A 17,364-nucleotide genomic window follows, 5' to 3' on the forward strand; every position below is an offset into this window, starting at 1 on the left:
CTTCATCCATTCCAAACCAGATTCGATGCATGTTTGGCATTACTTTCTTGATGGAACTTAAAATTGTGGCTATGTTTTTCACAACTAGTTTCTGTCACCTCAAAGGAAAGGATTTTGGTCAAAATAGAGGATCAAAATATAGGAACCTAACCCAATTAAAATATTTGGACAGCATAACAATAAGTAAGTTTGGAAATGCCCAGTTAAAGCTTTCAAACCTATGTAAAGCATTGTGTTGGTGACAGTGACGAGGGTCTATTTTGCTGCCAGTAGTAGTGATACATCATACCACGAACCACAGGTACAAGTTACAAGGTGTTTCTATGGGGCAATAAATCCAAACACACCAAAACTACTTAACAAGATAGCATGCTATCAGGCTAACTTCAGACTTTTGGGACAGCCCGGCCCTCAATTCTAATAGTTTTATTTGATTTAAAATTAATTTTATCAGGTAAGTGGATAGAGAACAAATGATCAATTACAAAAAAGACCTGCTCAATATAATCTACTTAAAGCCTGGTTCACAAAATGATGCTTCGTCACAGAATAATTGTTTTCATAATTCCTCTAAGTTGTATACACTTAAAATCCAGAAAAAATAATGCTTCAAATGGGTCATTAAAAGCTCTGATATGATATACTCATGCTGACAATGCCTGTTAGCTTCTGCTGCAAAACTGACGTGGCTTTGAATGAAATGCCATGGATAAAAAGGGGGGGAAAAAGTCACTCTCACCTCCAATTCTTTATTTAAAGTTCTTCATTTACAGAAATATTGACAGGATTTGTAACTGCACCTAAAATGCTCAAAGATGGAAAAAAAATCACCCAGTTTTGTACTGTAACAGTGAATTACAAGGAATAAAATACAAGTTCTTACAGGCAAAAATTATAATTGTTTTGGTTAAGTTGCTGCTATATCAGTTAGCAGCAAACACCTGAGGCAATCTGTGTTGCCTTAAACCTGGCAGAAGAAAGAGAATATCCAGATTATTTCATTTTAAAACAGGCTATCATGTGAACACCCAGAAATATCTACTGAAATAAACAGTAAATGAGCATTTGCGTTATTTTGTGTAATTCGTCTTTGTGTTGCCACATCTTTGAAAAGTTGACATGTAAGTGGTACAAAATTTTATCAACAGTTCTTTTTTGGCTTATGCACTCCTGACTAAATTAAGCATGCTTCAAATTGATTTATAACAGGTCTCTCCTAGCTACTTACGGTATAAAAACAAATTAGAAAAAACTAGATCCAAAGACTGATGGAGAAACGGCATTCTCAAATCAACAATTAACATATGTACTCAAGTAAAAACACAAACATTTATTACAGCTGCAGCACTCAAATAAATGGAAAACAGGACTGTGGTGACAATAAGTTGAGATCAGTCAGACATGATTGTCCACGATTATGCAGAGGAGAAAAGGTACATGAGTTCTTAGTTTCACAGTGGAAGTGCAGAGGAATTGGTGAACTTAATCAGTCAGCCAGCTGGACGACAGAGGACATGTGTATGTGGAGGGTTATTACTAGAAGTGAATGATTCCCTTTAATTTTCAATTACTGCAATCCATTTTTTCCTTTACCGCTGAAGACCTTAAGACTGCTTGACCTTGTTCCTTTCCTGGTCGTTGATTTGCAGCTCCTCCCGGGTCTCCTCCCGCTCGGGCCGATCATCGCTCTGCCGGGCGATGAGCAGCCGGCAGGTAAGCAGAATACCAAAGACTAGAGCGTGGGCGTATCGCTTCAGGGGGTCCCCCACTAGCTGGTGGAAGAACAGCACAGCCAGCATGACGAGCAGCAGCAAGAAGTTGGCCACATCCTTCGGCCGGCCCGGGACCAGGGTCAGCACCACTCCACAGCCCACTTCTAGGGACCCAATGATCTTGCGAAGCAGAACGGAGCTGATGCCGATCTTTTTCAGACCTGGCAGCGCCTTGGCGTAGCTCTTGTATGCCCTTTTCTGCAAAAATAAAAAATAAAAAATGCAAAGAAAAAGCTAAACACTCTCTAAATGCTTTCACCATATTCAGCATATCCAAGTGTTAGTTTTTTAAACAGTTACTATTGGGGCTGCAATGACTGCAGTTTTCTATCTGATCACCAATCTATAAAAAGCCTGACCTGCCGATTTCGATTTTGGCCAATACCATTTTTTTGTCTGAAATATCACAAAATATAGCAAGAATGTTGCTGAATAACTGGGGTGACTATTGTTAACTGCAAACATGCAGATATGACCGGGTGGGCCGGTCTGTCAGTCAGACCTCTCACAGCAGAGCAGAAGAGGACAAAGGCTGATTTTTAGACCTTTGCTGAGGTAGACAAGATCAGCGGATAAGATCGATTTCACATTTAAGTATTGGCCAATCAAAGATCTCCCAAAATGAAGAAAATTACCACCGATTTATCAGTGCACCTGTAGTTAATCTATAACCAGCATCAATCCAAATAACAAAGAAGAGACAGTTAAGAGCCACTTTTGGCCTACAAAAGTTGTGACAAAAAGTGTCACAACACCAAGAACAACACATTTAATACATCTAGAAATCTTCCATAATTTTTTGGACTAAACCATTTATCAAATATATTTTTTAAAAATTCTCAAAAATTTTATATGATTAAACAAATCTATAATTATTTAAAAAAATTAAATTGTATTTCAAAGACCCCCTGTTACAGTATCAAGGGTAAAAAAAACAAATCCAAGACAAACGTCAACAAGGAAATAAACAAATTATGTGATACCTGGCTTAATATGTCATTAAATAAATAAAAGCTAAATAAAATATGTCAATGGTCTACCGAATACATAGTAACATAAATAACAGATTTTTAAGATGATTTAAATTAAATAATTTTATGATTAACTCATGTAACATTGTAAATACTTATGCTCTCATTAAAACAACAAAGGATTTTCAAATGCAGTTTGTTTCGAGACTTTATAAACATAATTGATCAAAATTGTGATTGGTTTAATTTTAAAACCAACCACAGTTTTTATCATGGTCATTTCACTAACAATAACATTTCATATCAATAACTAATACAATGATTGCCAATCCCTACTGGGGTCTTTTTGACGAAACAGAGAAAGTTTATTTTCACAATGCATTGGAGTGCAGGCATTCTATAAATAATCCTAATAACAATGAAATAACCAAATAAATGTGTCTATCTTTAACACACGACGAAGCCACATTTGGATACACTAAGTTATTTAATTACATATTAATAAACTATTCATCTTTAATATTATAATTTAAGAATGGTTCAATGTCAGGTAATCAGTCATTATCATGAAAAATATCATTAATATGTCATTAAATAAATCATGTGACAACAAGTAACTATGTTTGCAGAACTGTTGTCACTAATTCTGCACAATACATTAAATGCTTCCATTTACACCTCCAAATATAAATGCATCCAATTATTAAGTGTTTATCAGTACTACTGTATTGCTGAATGCAACTGTTGCAGTAAAGCACCATTATTAAAAACGAGAAAGTTTATTTTAGAGCCGGTTTTGTTTTTGTGAGGCATTGGTAGGTATGCAGTGACTGGGTATCCCCAAAAGTCTTTTATCCGCACTTTTAACAATAAATTACACATATATCATGATGAAATCTTAAGTTTACTCCACCCATTCTCATTTTGAATCCAATTATTTGTTTATATATTTGTCTATTTTCATATATCCAACATTAATTAATGTGTAATATGAATGTATGCCTTTATGATTCTCTTTTATTTTTGATGGGGATCATTGGGATGCCCTCCAGTCAGTCCTGATCCGTGCAGGATGTTTCAACATCAGCACCTGCAGGTGCATCTCAGAAATTGCTCGAATGCGCCGCCATTGCTCTTCAGTTCTTTTTCTTTCTTTAATTCAAAAAAGGAAGCTGTGCAACTACACTTTTAAATGTATACACATAGTAAATCGTTGTAATTTCTGCATAAATGTGAGTAAATACACCGAATTAACAAGAAATATATATTTTAAATTAATGTGCTTCCGCAGCGCCTATTTCAGAAGGTTTTTGTATGCGTTGTACATTGATGGAGAAATATTATGATGTTTATTTTACAATAAAATGACCTTCACAATGATGATTACAGCAGAATCACATATATCTGCAATATAACCCAATTCTTCACAGGGATAACAAAACTTTAATGTGGCACGTTGCTCTACAAATAACAAATTTTCCGGTTCTTTCATTATTTAGGTCAGCGTCTCCATATGTTAATATTCGAGCGCGTTTGCAGCAAGCCTAGAACAATGGCTCTCATTTAGCCCGACTGATGCGCTAAAGAATCAACGCTTACTCACCATTTCACTGTAGGCATCTTTGCTTAGTCTCGGGGTGAGCTTGATAGTTCCCATGAACACGAAAAATAAACCCAGAGCAAAAGAAAGGGCCACTATGGTTATTGTCCTTGGCGAGGCCATGTTTCAACCGCCGCACACGCAGCCGGGCCGCTTCCCAGTGGAAAGTGAATGAAAGTCGGACGGTTTCCCTCAACCAGGGGGATGGGCTTCTGGATGAACCAGAAAAAAATGGCGACACGGTGCCACCGCCACTTTACGCCGCATCCCCGAGTGGGGGGCTTTCTTCACAATTATACATAACAGAGCGCAATTTAAACCCGCTATTAGGCCACAGACTGGTGAAACTGAACAGCTGAGAGGGAATGGTTTTTGGCAGCAGTTGGTGTTGCTAGGCAACCATGATACGCTATCTAGTCACTGCACAGGATTAGCTGTATGGGGCCTGTGGACAAAATTATTTCATGGAAGAACCACCACAAAAGACAGGAGAAGCTAAATTAAATTGGTTGAGCTTACAAGCGAGCTTGTAAAATTAAAGATTTGCACATGGAATGCATGGAAACATTCTGCCAGAGCTTGGAAATAAATTCAGGAGCAGTATCTTGTTGTAACAAGAAGATCATACCATAAAAAATTCGTTATAACCAGAACAAGATATCAAAATATGCTCCTCGGACACATTTGGACTTGTTAATAAGACATAAAGAGGCTTGCTATGACTCTCTTCTCACTATTTTTTAGTTTTACTGAGAGACTAAACTTATTACTACCAGTTTTGAAAAATGAGAATGTTTTCTCAATTCAATACTGCATCTCGAGAAAGTTTTCTAGTTTAAAAAAGATACTGCTCCTGAATTTATTTTCAAGCTTTGACAGTTAAAAGTTTCTGTAAAAATATGACCACAGCTTGTAAATTAAGAAATGTTTTATTTGTGTGACTTTAAATTTTGACTTTGAAATGACAAATGTGTCTATCTTGACAGACAGTCTATGTTCTTCTGGTAATATTACATCTTTACTAGTGATTAATTATGACTATATTCTTGTAATTAAACAATTTTAAAAATGTTGTAGCCTGGTAGCCATTGTACAACTCACAGAAGGGACAATAAGTCATTTTGAAAATATTTTTCTATCATTTCTAATTTATTTTTCTTTTACAAAAGAAAGCACTAACAAAAATCTATTAAAATAGGAAATCAGGTAAAAAAGAAAAAAACTATCAAATGAATTAAAAACTGTTTTATTTTTTATTTTTATTGCTTCTAAGTTTCTAATTCCACCATTTTAGAGTTTCATTTGGTGCTGCAAAAGTTCACATTTTACTTTTTGTTGTATTTTAAATGAAAAACAAAACACAAAAAAATAAAACTGAGATTTTATTTTTAAGTCATTTCGCCCAAACCTGCCTCAACACTGTAAATGTACATCAATGTGTCCATAAAGCTTCATCTTTGTTTCATCAGATTATAAAACTAAATTTTTTTCCAGACATTGAACACATCTCTCTTGCTAAAGGGTTTAGCATTGGAAACCAAGGAATACCACCAATGAAAGAGTGATAAACACAGATTATGTTTATCTGTATTGTAATAAGTCTGGAAAGTTTGATCTAAACTGTTTAAGTGAAAAATCAAAGCAGGAAAGAACTCAGTGACCTGACTTCAGAGCTTTATCCTTGGCATGTTTGTATCCAAAAGTCAACTCCTAAATTCACCTAAAGGAGTCAGCTGAAATTTTTAGTCCAGGTTGAAGAACTTGATTCTGGAGCAGGTCCGTTTTTCTCCATCCTCCTCTCGCTCTCAGAACGAGGTGATGGAAAACATGCGTCACCAAGGTCAATCCAGCTCACGGGTCGTTTGTGGCTGCCTTCCATGAAAATACTCATTTTCTCTCAGTTTGGGATACCTTTAATGGTTAAAATGTGAAAATAGCTTCAATAGGACGTTGATTCCAAACATCAAAACCATAAAGCCAAGATGTCCGACTTTAACAGGAGACGTTAGAGACAATGTTTTTATTACATTTCATAATCTAATCAGGAATACAGCAGTTTTTGCAAAGATATCAGCTCATTGTTGGATAATTCTCAAATAATATTAAAAAATACAGTTTAAAAATGATCACATTTTACAAACTACAGATCAATATTTTGGCCATGTACTCACAATACTGCCTAAATGTTCTCTTTTTTGTACACTGTACAACACGACTTTCTTTTTTTGCCTTCCCTTCACTGCACACTGAGACTTCTCCTCAAATGCTCAGGGGTCAGGAGGTCAATACAACTTTCCTTGTTTGGTAAAAGTCGCGGTTATTTCCAAGTGGATGAGGAGTGTTGAGCATAGATTGTAGGTTGTGTCTGTTTGGAGAGTCGGAAGCAACCGGATTCACTGTCCCTGAGCTTGATCCTGACGTTCCTTCAGAGCCTGGATTGCTTTTCGGTACAGATCTACCGGGAGACAGGTTCATCTGTTTAAATTAAAGTTTGTATTTTCAGAGTCCTGGGTTATTTTATCTGACAGGAGGAGGTAAGAAGAAGTGTTTGTGCCTCACCAAAGGTTTCAGAAAGGTCCACGGGTTGAGAGTACGCCACCGGCATTCCCTCCGTGTTGATCTTGTTTTTTCTTTTTACCTTCACAACCTTCTTCTTCTTCCTTTCTCCTTTAGCTATAGTTAAAATAAATAAAAAATATGAGGTTTCATCTCTACACACCATAACGAACAACATAAGGCAGCTAAGGACAACCTTTAGTTGGTGTCTCGTTGCTTTCCAGGGATCCTGGAGCATCCAGCATATCTTCTTTCACCTTTGTCTTGCTTTTCAGTTTGCTTTTCTTCGGAGGGATCAGGGCACTGCTGGCTTTGTCTCTGCTTCCAGAACTTTCTTGCTCTCCTTCATTTGCTTCACCCTCCTCTTCCTCTTCAGGTGCTTCTTCAACATCTTTTACACCTTCTTTGACCTTCACTGGTTTTTTCTTCATCTTCTTTGACCTCAGCCTCTTCTTCAGTGTGTTTTCCTGGAAAACAAGACTTGTTATTTTGTTGCTGCTCATGTTTAATCCACCAGATTCTTCAGATTTCTGTTCTCGCTTTTGATGGCAAAAGAAGACATGTTAAGAATTTAGTTGGTTTAAAATGTGACTTATTATGTTCATGTTAGGATACAAAACATGATCATTACATTTTTTGGTACAAAATCATTCTTAGATAATGTCATTTTAGTCTGATCAGTTCTGCCAATTTTAATCTTGAGCCCCTCAAGGCTTGTTTCAATTGACCATATAACTGGGCAAATTGCAATTACAAAAATAAATTTGCTTAATGGAAACATTAAAGTATTGAAAGAAACTCTCGTTTTTCAATAAAAAAAAACTTACCACCCTAGGATGAGATGGATTTTGGGCTGTATCAAAATTAGCATATTGCACAAAACTGCAATGCAAACACTTGTTCACATCACATGATCAACAGGCTGTCACTACGGGCGGAAAAGACGAAGAAGACGATAGGAAGTAGTTGGAGGATGGTGGCGCCGCATGCTTTTTATGACTTGGGCGTGATAATTGCGATTTTTTTTTTATAAATATGTTTTCTCGACATTAGCGGAATATCTGCAAAGTTATTCACACATGTGAAATGGAAACGCAGCTCCTGTCATTTTAAAGCCGAATAGGCTGCTGATAGCCACGGCCCAAACTCAACGATTACACTCGCTCTTCAAAATGGCGGCAAACAGATGGGCAAAATAACCGTACATCTTTGAAAAGTATTACCCTCCTGTTTCTGGGTGGTAAGTCAACAACAAGATTATTATATTTTCAAGCAGCCGCTATACAGCGCATACAGCTGTTAAACTGGCTGACTAAACAGGCCGGAGCTCGATGGGTTGCTAGCGAGCCCAGCGCTAGCAACTCAGCGGCAGGGCTCGCTGGGTTGCTAGGCAACGGTTCGGTGCCTGTTGATTATGACTCGGGTGTCTGGAGGTTTTTGAAACTGCTAAGTTTCCAGAACGCAAAAGACATCAACTTACTGCCAAAAAACTTCTAGGTGTTTTTCTATTACTATTATTTTTAATTTTAAATTGTTTCGACTGTTTGCAGACGCAGTTTAGACCCAAATAGAAGTAAAGCAAACAAACGAAACAAACAAACAAACAAAAAAACGTCCTAAATGTGAACTGAAAGTAATTGTAATGTACATGATGACTGAAATTTGCTATCGGGTCTATTATTTCCAGAGAATCTTTTTTTGCCGTGATGAAAACCAATGTTCTTCTGACCTTCTGCAGCATGTTCCTAATGGGCTGCAGCTTTCCTTCACCACTGTTCCTTTTCTCTTTGTCTCTGGACCGATGAACCTGACGCAGATCCGACTTGCTGGATCTCATTCTGAGGTGAGACGAAAGTGAAAATTAACCATCAGGTCTTGTTAAAAGAATCAATCCCTGTTGTATTCAGTCTTTCTCTGGTTCTGACAGTACCGTTCAAGTTTGGATATTCTTTGCACTTTCTCGGGTCTGCCTTTCTTTTCTCTCTCCCGGGGCTCCAGAGGCCGCTTGCTGTCCTGCGCCACCCGGGCACACAGATCCGGGTAATCCAGGCAAACAGCTCGCAGCAACCAGCGGAGGCCTCGCAGAGTCTTTCTGTCCGACCAGCGCCGCAGGTCCATTAAGGCTGAGCAAGGCTCCTGGGAAGAAAAACTAAGGGTTCAATCTTCATATTTCAGTCTGACTTCATTGTCATCAGGATTCCTGAACTAATGGAAAAGTAGATTTTAAATAGGGAAAATAAAGTAGAGTAAAAAAAAACTTCCTTTTATCCATCCATCCTTCAATTTGTTTATCAACCCATCCATCTATATGTTCATCCATCGGTCAGTCCATCCATCCATCCATCCATCCATCCATCCATCCATCCATCCATCCATCCATCCATCCATCCATCCATCCATCCTACTTGAGTTTCTACATCCAGTTTTTCTGTGACCTTGTTCCCGAGGCGACCTCTGAACTTTACTCACAATATGGCACAGAGAGCGGCTTTGGTTGACCAGCTTCTCTAAGGAAAGAATCTCAATCAGTTCACTTCCCAGCAGCGCATTCATCTTATCCTGTTTGTTTGCCAACCTGAAAGCACAACAACACACATGGCGATTAATCCAATATAATTTAAGTTCAACCAGAACTAGAAGTCAGGTTAACAGCAGGAAGTCGTTACACTAATATGGGTTTTCCTGCAACCCTCGGTTGCTTCAGCAGGTCTGCGAGAACGTCCCTGGCCTCCTTCATCCTCTGCCTGTCGCTGGAGTCCACCACAAAGATGACGCCATGGGCTTCTCCGTAGAGCTCCCTCCACGCTCCACGGGACTCCGCTGATCCTCCGACGTCCAGCAGCGTGACGAGGTAGTTCTCCACTCTCAGCTCGTTTTTAATGCAGCCGTGGGTTGGCCCCGCGTCGACACCAGGAGGGACTGGAGCAGCAGAACAGGCGAGTCGGGTGTTACATTCCTGCTGACGATATCTAACGCTGCTGTGTTTAGGACTGTACCTCTTAACATCCCTCTGATCGATGAGGTTTTTCCTGCTTTGTCAAGACCAACCACGAGAATGGTCACTTTCCTTCAGAGAAATAAAAACAGAGCTATATCAGTTCTCTTTTGAAGGTGACATTTTATGCTTCCTTGAACAAGTTAGGATCAGTCTATGGGCTCTATAAAACATGTTCATTACAGTTTTTTTGCACAAAATCGTTCTTAGATAATTAGATCTTAGTCCTATTTTAGCTGCTTTAGGGCCTCTGTCACTTTAAATCCAAATAAGCTGCTGCTGGCCACGCCCACTTAACTGAATGTTCACATTGCACGTGAAAATGGCTGCAAACAGATGTGCAATTGTATAACTGTACATCTCTGCACAACAAGCAAGAATGCAGCAATTGGTTTCTGGGAGGTCAACCACAAAACATATTCTCATATTTTCCAGTAGCCATTGTACAGCAATGGCTTTTGTAGAAAGCAAAGTTAGATTTCACTGATCACAACCCTGGATGATTTCTGCCAAACCCGCAGAAACAATAAATCTCTTAATTAGCACCTGTCTGACACTCTGAAGTAGGACGAAGGAAGATAACGAAGATAACAAAATGAAGGTTGGGATGGGGCTCGTCAAACTCCAACTTGGCTGAATTTAAACAATTCTGCAGCGAAGAGTGAACTAAAATAGTGTTTTAGGCTAAATGTTGTCATCAGAAGTAACTAAATTAGGTATTAGATTTCAGTGGAAAGGACCAGATTTTTAGGTATAGCTAATTTCTATTATTAAATGAAAGTAAGATTTAAGCCCTTTATTTTCTGTTTACTCTGGCGGTCTTTGTTTCATGATCTCAAAACATGCAAGCAAGACAAAAAAAAAAAAAAAAAGCAAAACCAGAAAAAAATCATCAAATGCATTTTTGTCCATTGGAGGTTCAGGTTGAGAAAGCGGCAGTGCGTACCTGAGTGGCTCCTGGATTTTGGCGACCCAGCTGCAGCAGTTGCTCATCAGGTTGAACATGTTGACTTGAGGAGAACAAGGTGAGCACAGCGGCCACCATCTTCTCTGGAACTGGTACCTGCAGGCAGGCAGGCAGCCGGTAAACCTCAGCATTAGTCGTAAAAAGGGGCTGGAGCAGCTGGAGTAAACGGGTTTATGGTCGGGTCTGATTCAAAGACGCTTAATGTCTGTTTACTCTGGGCTTTAGGGACGACCCCAGATGGTTGGCGGTTCCCCACGTGCGTTGCAGCAGACGCTGAGCAGAAGGTCTGTCTGAGGTATTCAGGCCACTGACTAACCTGCTAGATATAAGTTTGTCAAGTACATCTGCTCAGGCACCATAATCTGCTGAGGCCCGTTTAGAATGGCCCACTTTGACGGTGTTGTTCACATGATGACCCGTATTTGTCCTCAGCAAAAATAATAGAGAAAAAACAGTTTTCTGATAAAAATGTTTTGACGCTAGCATAGAGTGTGTTATTTAGCAAAACTGTGATAGAAGGCCTTTTTTCTAATGATGTGCAGATTCATACTGAAATGCTCCAGTCAATTTAGATGTAATGTATCCTAACAAGAACATATTAGAAATTAGCTAAATTATTGAGATTTTGCCTAGATTAGAGTCTTTTTGAAGGCAGAAGAAGTTCTGAGGAATAAACGAAATGGACTAAAAGGGAAAATAGTAAATATGCCACTGTTCCTTAAAAACATGGAAATGAGGGAACGTTTCAAAGATGGACGCCATCCATTCCATCCATCATGTCAATTAGGAGTCAAGCTTTCATTTTATAATAGTTCCTAATAATTAAAAAAGGATTTATTTATGATTTTATGTACTGAGTTACTGATATGATTGCCTGCTTCAGACTTTAAAATAAATAAAATACAGTAATGTTCAAAATCTGAATTACATCACTTCTTTTCTTTTTAAGATTTACAAAACATATTAGGTGTTTTTGGACAAATTATCAGTTTCGGATTGGTAACACAGATTCTAGCTTGAAATTCACTCGGTACTGGATGGGAAAAGGAATTAGTGGTTATGAATATTACTACTTTTTTCACATCACACGAGTCACATGATGTTGCTACTGGCACAAGAAGAAGACGACAGGAAGTAGTTGGACACAGTATGTTTTTTAATGATTTATCACATGAACATACTTTTTCACATGTGATTTTTAATTGCGTTTCTTATCTAATGGACGCACTGCAATTGTGAAATTTTGTTTTGTTTTTTTAGTGGGATATCGACAGAGTTTGCTCATATTTGTAATTTAAACACAGTTAATTACTTGGAAAGGCATCAGAGATTCAGAACGCAGCTTCTTAAACACTTAATATATCAACACACCTCTACTGACTGTGCAGTCATAATTTATCCAGGCAAATATTTGTTATTTTCAATCAAAATAACCTACATACACACATTAAAACAGATTTAAAGTTTCCATAATCTCTTAAAGTTTTGCCGTCTGAAGGATTTTGAATCTTTGACAAATGGTTAATTGGATGTTGTTTACCTTCAACTGAATTTTCTACTCAGAGTTTTGCAAATGCAAAAGCATTGTGGTTATGGAGTTTTTTCACCAAGGCATAAAGCTAGAAGACTTAAAACAAAATTACCAAACCGTCAAGTGAAATTATAAAACTATTTTGCTGTTCCTCAGAAATCTCAGTGATAACTAATAAACTATTTACAAAATAAACCCACATTAACCTCTTAAAACTCAGTATTCATCACAAAATGTGTCATTATTAGATTTTTTTTTTAGTAATAACTATGTCATTCAGGTGCTGAAACGGAATATAATGATCTTCAGTGCTGCTGGCACTAAAATAAAAAGTAGATTATGTGAGTAAATTACATATTAAAATACGCAAATGTAAAAATTCATGGAGATACTCACAGAAGCAGATCTATGTCCATGCATTTGTTTGGGTGAACGCCCCGACTGACATCCTGCAGCCACCTGCTGCTCAGCTAATCAGGCTCACCTTAAGCCGTTAGTCACCTCATGTGGGAGGTGCATCCTGGGAAATGCTGCGCTCACTTCTCCACCAATCAGACAGCGCGCAGGCTCAGCCTATAATCTGATTGGACGGCGCAGGTTTCCTTTTTAACTTTTCCTAATGGAGGTGAATAAATCCGTCCAGGAGGACTAAATGTATCGAGTGGTGTGATGTGTGACGCTCCATGATCTCCTTTCCCAGAAAGTACTACAGAGACTAAATATTTCAATATAATTAACTTTTATATTGCAAAAGTTAATTATATTAACATTTGCAACAGTTCTTAAAAGCTGTTGCAAAAAAAGCTTTTAAGAACTTTTAAAAGAGCTCTTCTTAATTATTTTATTATAAAAACGGATAAAATTGTAAATTTAAAAATCAATATGCTATTTTACTATTGCTATATTAAGTTTGTACAACTGTTTTTGTAATAAATGTTTTGTTTGTTTTGTGATGTAAATCCTGGAAGAGTAGCCATATTGTCATGGCAATGGCTAATGGAGATCCAAAAAATAATTGAAAAAAATGAAAATTTCAACAGACAATGATACAGAGAGCTATAGAGAATCATGCTTTGTGTTTTATGAGTATAAAGAGTTTTTAAAAGTCCTTTAAGAGACATTTACAGATTTCTATGGAAGACCAAAATTGACAGAATTAAAAATAAAAGCAGAAATACAACTCTGGAAAAATGAAGAGCACACGGCACTGAACACCAATGAAAATCTCCTGGTTATCCCATCAAATATTAATTTCCGAACTCTTCCTGAGTTGAAATAAGTTGTTTCTAAATGAATATAAACTTTTTTTTTTCTTTTTTTTTCATTATTTGAGTTCTGAAAACACTCCATCTTTTTTGACCATTTCTCATTTTTTGCAAAGAAATATAAAATTTTGCTTGGAATTTCAGGGACATGTCAGTAGTTCATTGAATAAAAGAAAAATGTTCATTTTACTCAAACATGTACCTATAAAGAGTAAAATCAGAGAATCTGATTATTTTAAGTGCCCTCTTAATTTTTTCTAGAACTGTATGAATATGTTGTTTTTTTCTTTTCCTTACACATGCATTTTCAACAAAAAATGTATATATTTTATTTTGTTTTGTTTTGTTTCAAGTGTTTGTTCTTTTCATATTTCCTCATCTCTTTTTGCTTTTATTTATGAATTTCTGGCTCATTATGCAAATGAGGGGGGCGGGGTCTTAAGGCTTCAACATCTGCCTCGTGATTGGTTAGCATTACTCTGCTTGGCTTCAACAAAGATGGCCGCAGTTAATCAGATGTCAGTGAATATGAGGAAACTGTTTGGTGTTAATATGAACCAACATGTGTAATAAGTAAGGACATCTTGAGAACAAAAATAAAAGCTTTTCTGAAAACAAAAATGGTCCAACCAGATACTAGTTCCTGTAGTTTGGACTAATTTCTGTTTATCATTTATTTCTCATTTCCTTTTGATTTTCCCTGCTGTTAGTTAATTTATTCTAATTGTTTATGCTTTGGATTTGTTTTTTTCTGTTTCTTGTTTATATTAGGTTCTAGTCTCTTTCAGCTCTTTTTATATTCTTTTTTTGTTTATGTTTTGTCTCACCCTCTGTTTATTGATTCCTCGTTTGCCTCTACCTGCTCCCTTCTCCAACTGCATCCACAAATTGTAATTACAAAAATAAATTCACTTAATGGAAACACACCAATTAAAAAAAAACTCAAGTACTGGTGTTTTTTTAAAGTCTTTGGATTAGGATAAGGTGGAAATGTCATATACAAATAAACGTAATCACTGAATTGACTTATGACACTTTACAGGCATAGCTAATGTATTCTTCTATTATGAATCACTTCATAATAAAAATTATAAGAGAGTAACTGGTTATATTTAGATTTACTTGAGTATCTTTTGAAAGGTGTAAATTCAGAAGTATTTTTACAATGTTGTACTTCTTTTAATTGAGTAATTTGATTATGAAGTATTTCTACTCTTATTTGAGTAAAATGTCTGGATTCTCTACCCACTGAATAAAAAACAAACATCTTTTCACCAAAAATTACTAGATATATACACACATCTAAAGTTTTATAAGTTTTGTATTGATTTGGAAAAATTGTCTTTTGCCTAATTTTGTTATTTTTTGTTACTTTGTCATTTTCGTCCTTAAAATACAAAAAAATCCACTTCACTTTATATGTCCGTCTGTCTATTGGTGTTTTGATCAGTATGTATTTTTACTCTTACTGGAATAGTTTCTTGGATGGTTTATTTTCACTTTTACTTGAGTAAAAATACATTGAAGTAGTTTTGCTTTTACAATTTTTGTTTTTTTCTACCCACCTGTGATAAAATCTAGTAACTAACTATGTCTAAATAATTCAGACCCAGATATACAGAGTTGGAAAAATGACTCAGTTCTGTGTTTACTGCGGATTAACTCAACAGACTGTTGCATAATGGTATTAATACAGTAATAATAATCTGTATGTATCAAACACAGCCACTAGATGGAGCCATATTAAAATGTTGTGCCTGAAACACCATTGCGTTTGAGCAATAAATCTTTTCCTATTCAGGCAGCAAATGTATCACATATATTGACAATTAAATATGATTACATGTTTATTTAAAGAACGCCGCGGAGCATTACCAGAAGATTTAAGAGGCAACGCTTCAGCTGGACTTCAAAATCAATATCCAGTTACATCTTGCAGAGACAGAACCAGCGGCCTCTCTCCGTGCTTTATCGCATTATGTAATTTAAATCCCGGTCCAATCAGGCGGTGCTGAGTAAACTCATCCCTGCGTCAGCCGCACACACACATTCACACTCATGCAGCAAAAACACAAGCATCTATTTTCTCCTGCTTTCTGCATTATTCTGCTGATGTCGCAGCGTTTGTTACAGTCAGCACCTCCTGATTGAGAATAATCAGGTACACTGTAAAACATCTGAAGGTGGGTTAACTTGAAAATGAAGGTTCGCCTGCTGCCTTGAAAATGCAATTTAAGTCAAAAAGAAAATTGTTTTGATTTGTAAAGTTCATGGAGTTGATTTAACAAGAGACAAGTTGTCTAAACATTGTTTTTAAGTTAATTAATCTTGACTTGTGAGTGTAGACTTAGTGCTGTAATTTAAACCAAATAATTATTTCACAATATGTAAGGAAAAAAAATGTAATCTATAAGTTAAAGAACCACATTTCTCTGTTATTTTACTCACAATATCAAGTTAAAATAACTACTTATTTTACTTTGGAATAATTTAAATTCTTGTTTCAAATTGCATGAACAAATTTCTGATCTGATAATGAATTTCATTAAACATCACAATGCATTCTGTGCAAAAACATTTAGTGTGAACAGCACATTATCACCAAGCATTAAAATAAACATTTTCTTTAATAAAACACAAGAGTCAGATCAATGTAACGCACTTCTATCTCAGGACACAGAAACATGTACAGAAACATACAAACAAACAATTTGGAACCAAACATTTTGGTTCCAAATTAACTTGAGTAGATTTTAACTGCCTAAAAGAAAAAAAACTATAAAGATCGCACCTGTGATTTACAAAAATTCAACATAAATGACCACACAGCTTTTATTCATTTGAAGCAGATTAAAGTAAAATTGAAGTGTTTGGCCACAATTGGCATCAGCGCTTGAATATCATCAAGCTCATCAGTACCAGTACTTTTTCATCAACTGTAAAGTAGATGAGTGGCAGCATCATTTTCATAAAGCCTAATAAATGTAACGCTTTAGGATGAATCAGTTAAACCCCATTCTTAAAAAGCTACTGGGTAAGAGAGGACTCACCATTCTGGATAATCTATTCAAAGAAGCAGAGTGTGCAGTAAAGGATCAATAGCAGCACTTTTATAAATCTCATGTATAAGATATTGAAGTTTGTTTCAGGGTTTTAAACTGAGATTGATCTTTTAATGATATAAAAGCTGAATCTTCCAGTGTCGTTTATTTTGATTTCCTGTGAAGCATTTCAAAACAATCTGAAAGATCGGTAACACAGGAAACATGCAAGCAGCTTGCTCTGGTTCTGCAGGATGAACTTCCTGTCTGCTGGGTTCACTGACTGCAGTCACTCACACCACACAGCAAACACATCCATTACTGCACTGCAAAAACACCAAAACCGAAGTGTTTTTGGTCTAGTTCCTAATACAAACATCTTAGTACACTAAAAATAAGGTAAAACTAACTTATAAGTAACTTTTAAACAAGTTATAGGAGCTTGTTTAAGTTAATTAATTGCTTAATATTGATGAAAAAGGTTTATTTCCCCTGGCAGAAGTAGTATTTTATAACAAGGCATTTTTTTCTCTATCATAAGTGAAATAATATTATAGTGGAACCATTACTTTTTCATCAATATTAAGGAATTATTTAATGAAAACAAGTTCCTTTATCTTGCTTAAAGGCTACTTGTTGGCTAGTTTTGTTTTATTTCAACTTGGT

General features: G+C 36.4%; 2 protein-coding genes across 4 annotated transcripts; both read right to left on the reverse strand.

Annotated features, from left to right (window-relative positions):
- Nucleotides 1-735: 735 nt before the first annotated feature.
- On the reverse strand, nt 736-4,713 carry tmem35 (transmembrane protein 35). The gene is made up of 2 exons (XM_015044782.1): nt 4,347-4,713; nt 736-1,970 (listed from the first exon to the last, which is right to left on the reverse strand). The coding sequence occupies exons 1-2, from the start codon at nt 4,464-4,466 to the stop codon at nt 1,605-1,607; spliced, it is 486 nt and encodes a 161-aa protein (XP_014900268.1). The 5' UTR covers nt 4,467-4,713; the 3' UTR covers nt 736-1,604.
- Nucleotides 4,714-6,345: 1,632 nt separating this feature from the next.
- arl13a (ADP-ribosylation factor-like 13A) lies at nt 6,346-12,893 on the reverse strand. 3 transcript variants are annotated; one of them, XM_015044780.1, is made up of 10 exons: nt 12,789-12,893; nt 10,841-10,957; nt 9,896-9,966; nt 9,566-9,818; nt 9,369-9,474; nt 8,830-9,035; nt 8,629-8,737; nt 7,096-7,366; nt 6,903-7,016; nt 6,346-6,798 (listed from the first exon to the last, which is right to left on the reverse strand). In XM_015044780.1, exons 1-10 carry the CDS (start codon nt 12,806-12,808, stop codon nt 6,737-6,739), a joined length of 1,329 nt encoding a protein of 442 aa, XP_014900266.1. In that variant the 5' UTR covers nt 12,809-12,893; the 3' UTR covers nt 6,346-6,736. The 3 variants fall into 3 exon arrangements, with proteins under 3 accessions (XP_014900266.1, XP_014900265.1, XP_014900267.1); XM_015044779.1 differs by lacking the exon at nt 12,789-12,893 and having other exon boundaries at nt 10,841-11,305; XM_015044781.1 differs by lacking the exon at nt 12,789-12,893 and having other exon boundaries at nt 6,346-6,818; nt 10,841-11,305.
- Between the last annotated feature and the right edge of the window lie 4,471 nt (nt 12,894-17,364).

Source organism: Poecilia latipinna, unplaced genomic scaffold (genome assembly GCF_001443285.1).
Source record: "Poecilia latipinna isolate Pla-1442-1.1 unplaced genomic scaffold, P_latipinna-1.0 Scaffold690, whole genome shotgun sequence".
Classification (NCBI taxonomy): Eukaryota; Metazoa; Chordata; class Actinopteri; order Cyprinodontiformes; family Poeciliidae; genus Poecilia; species Poecilia latipinna.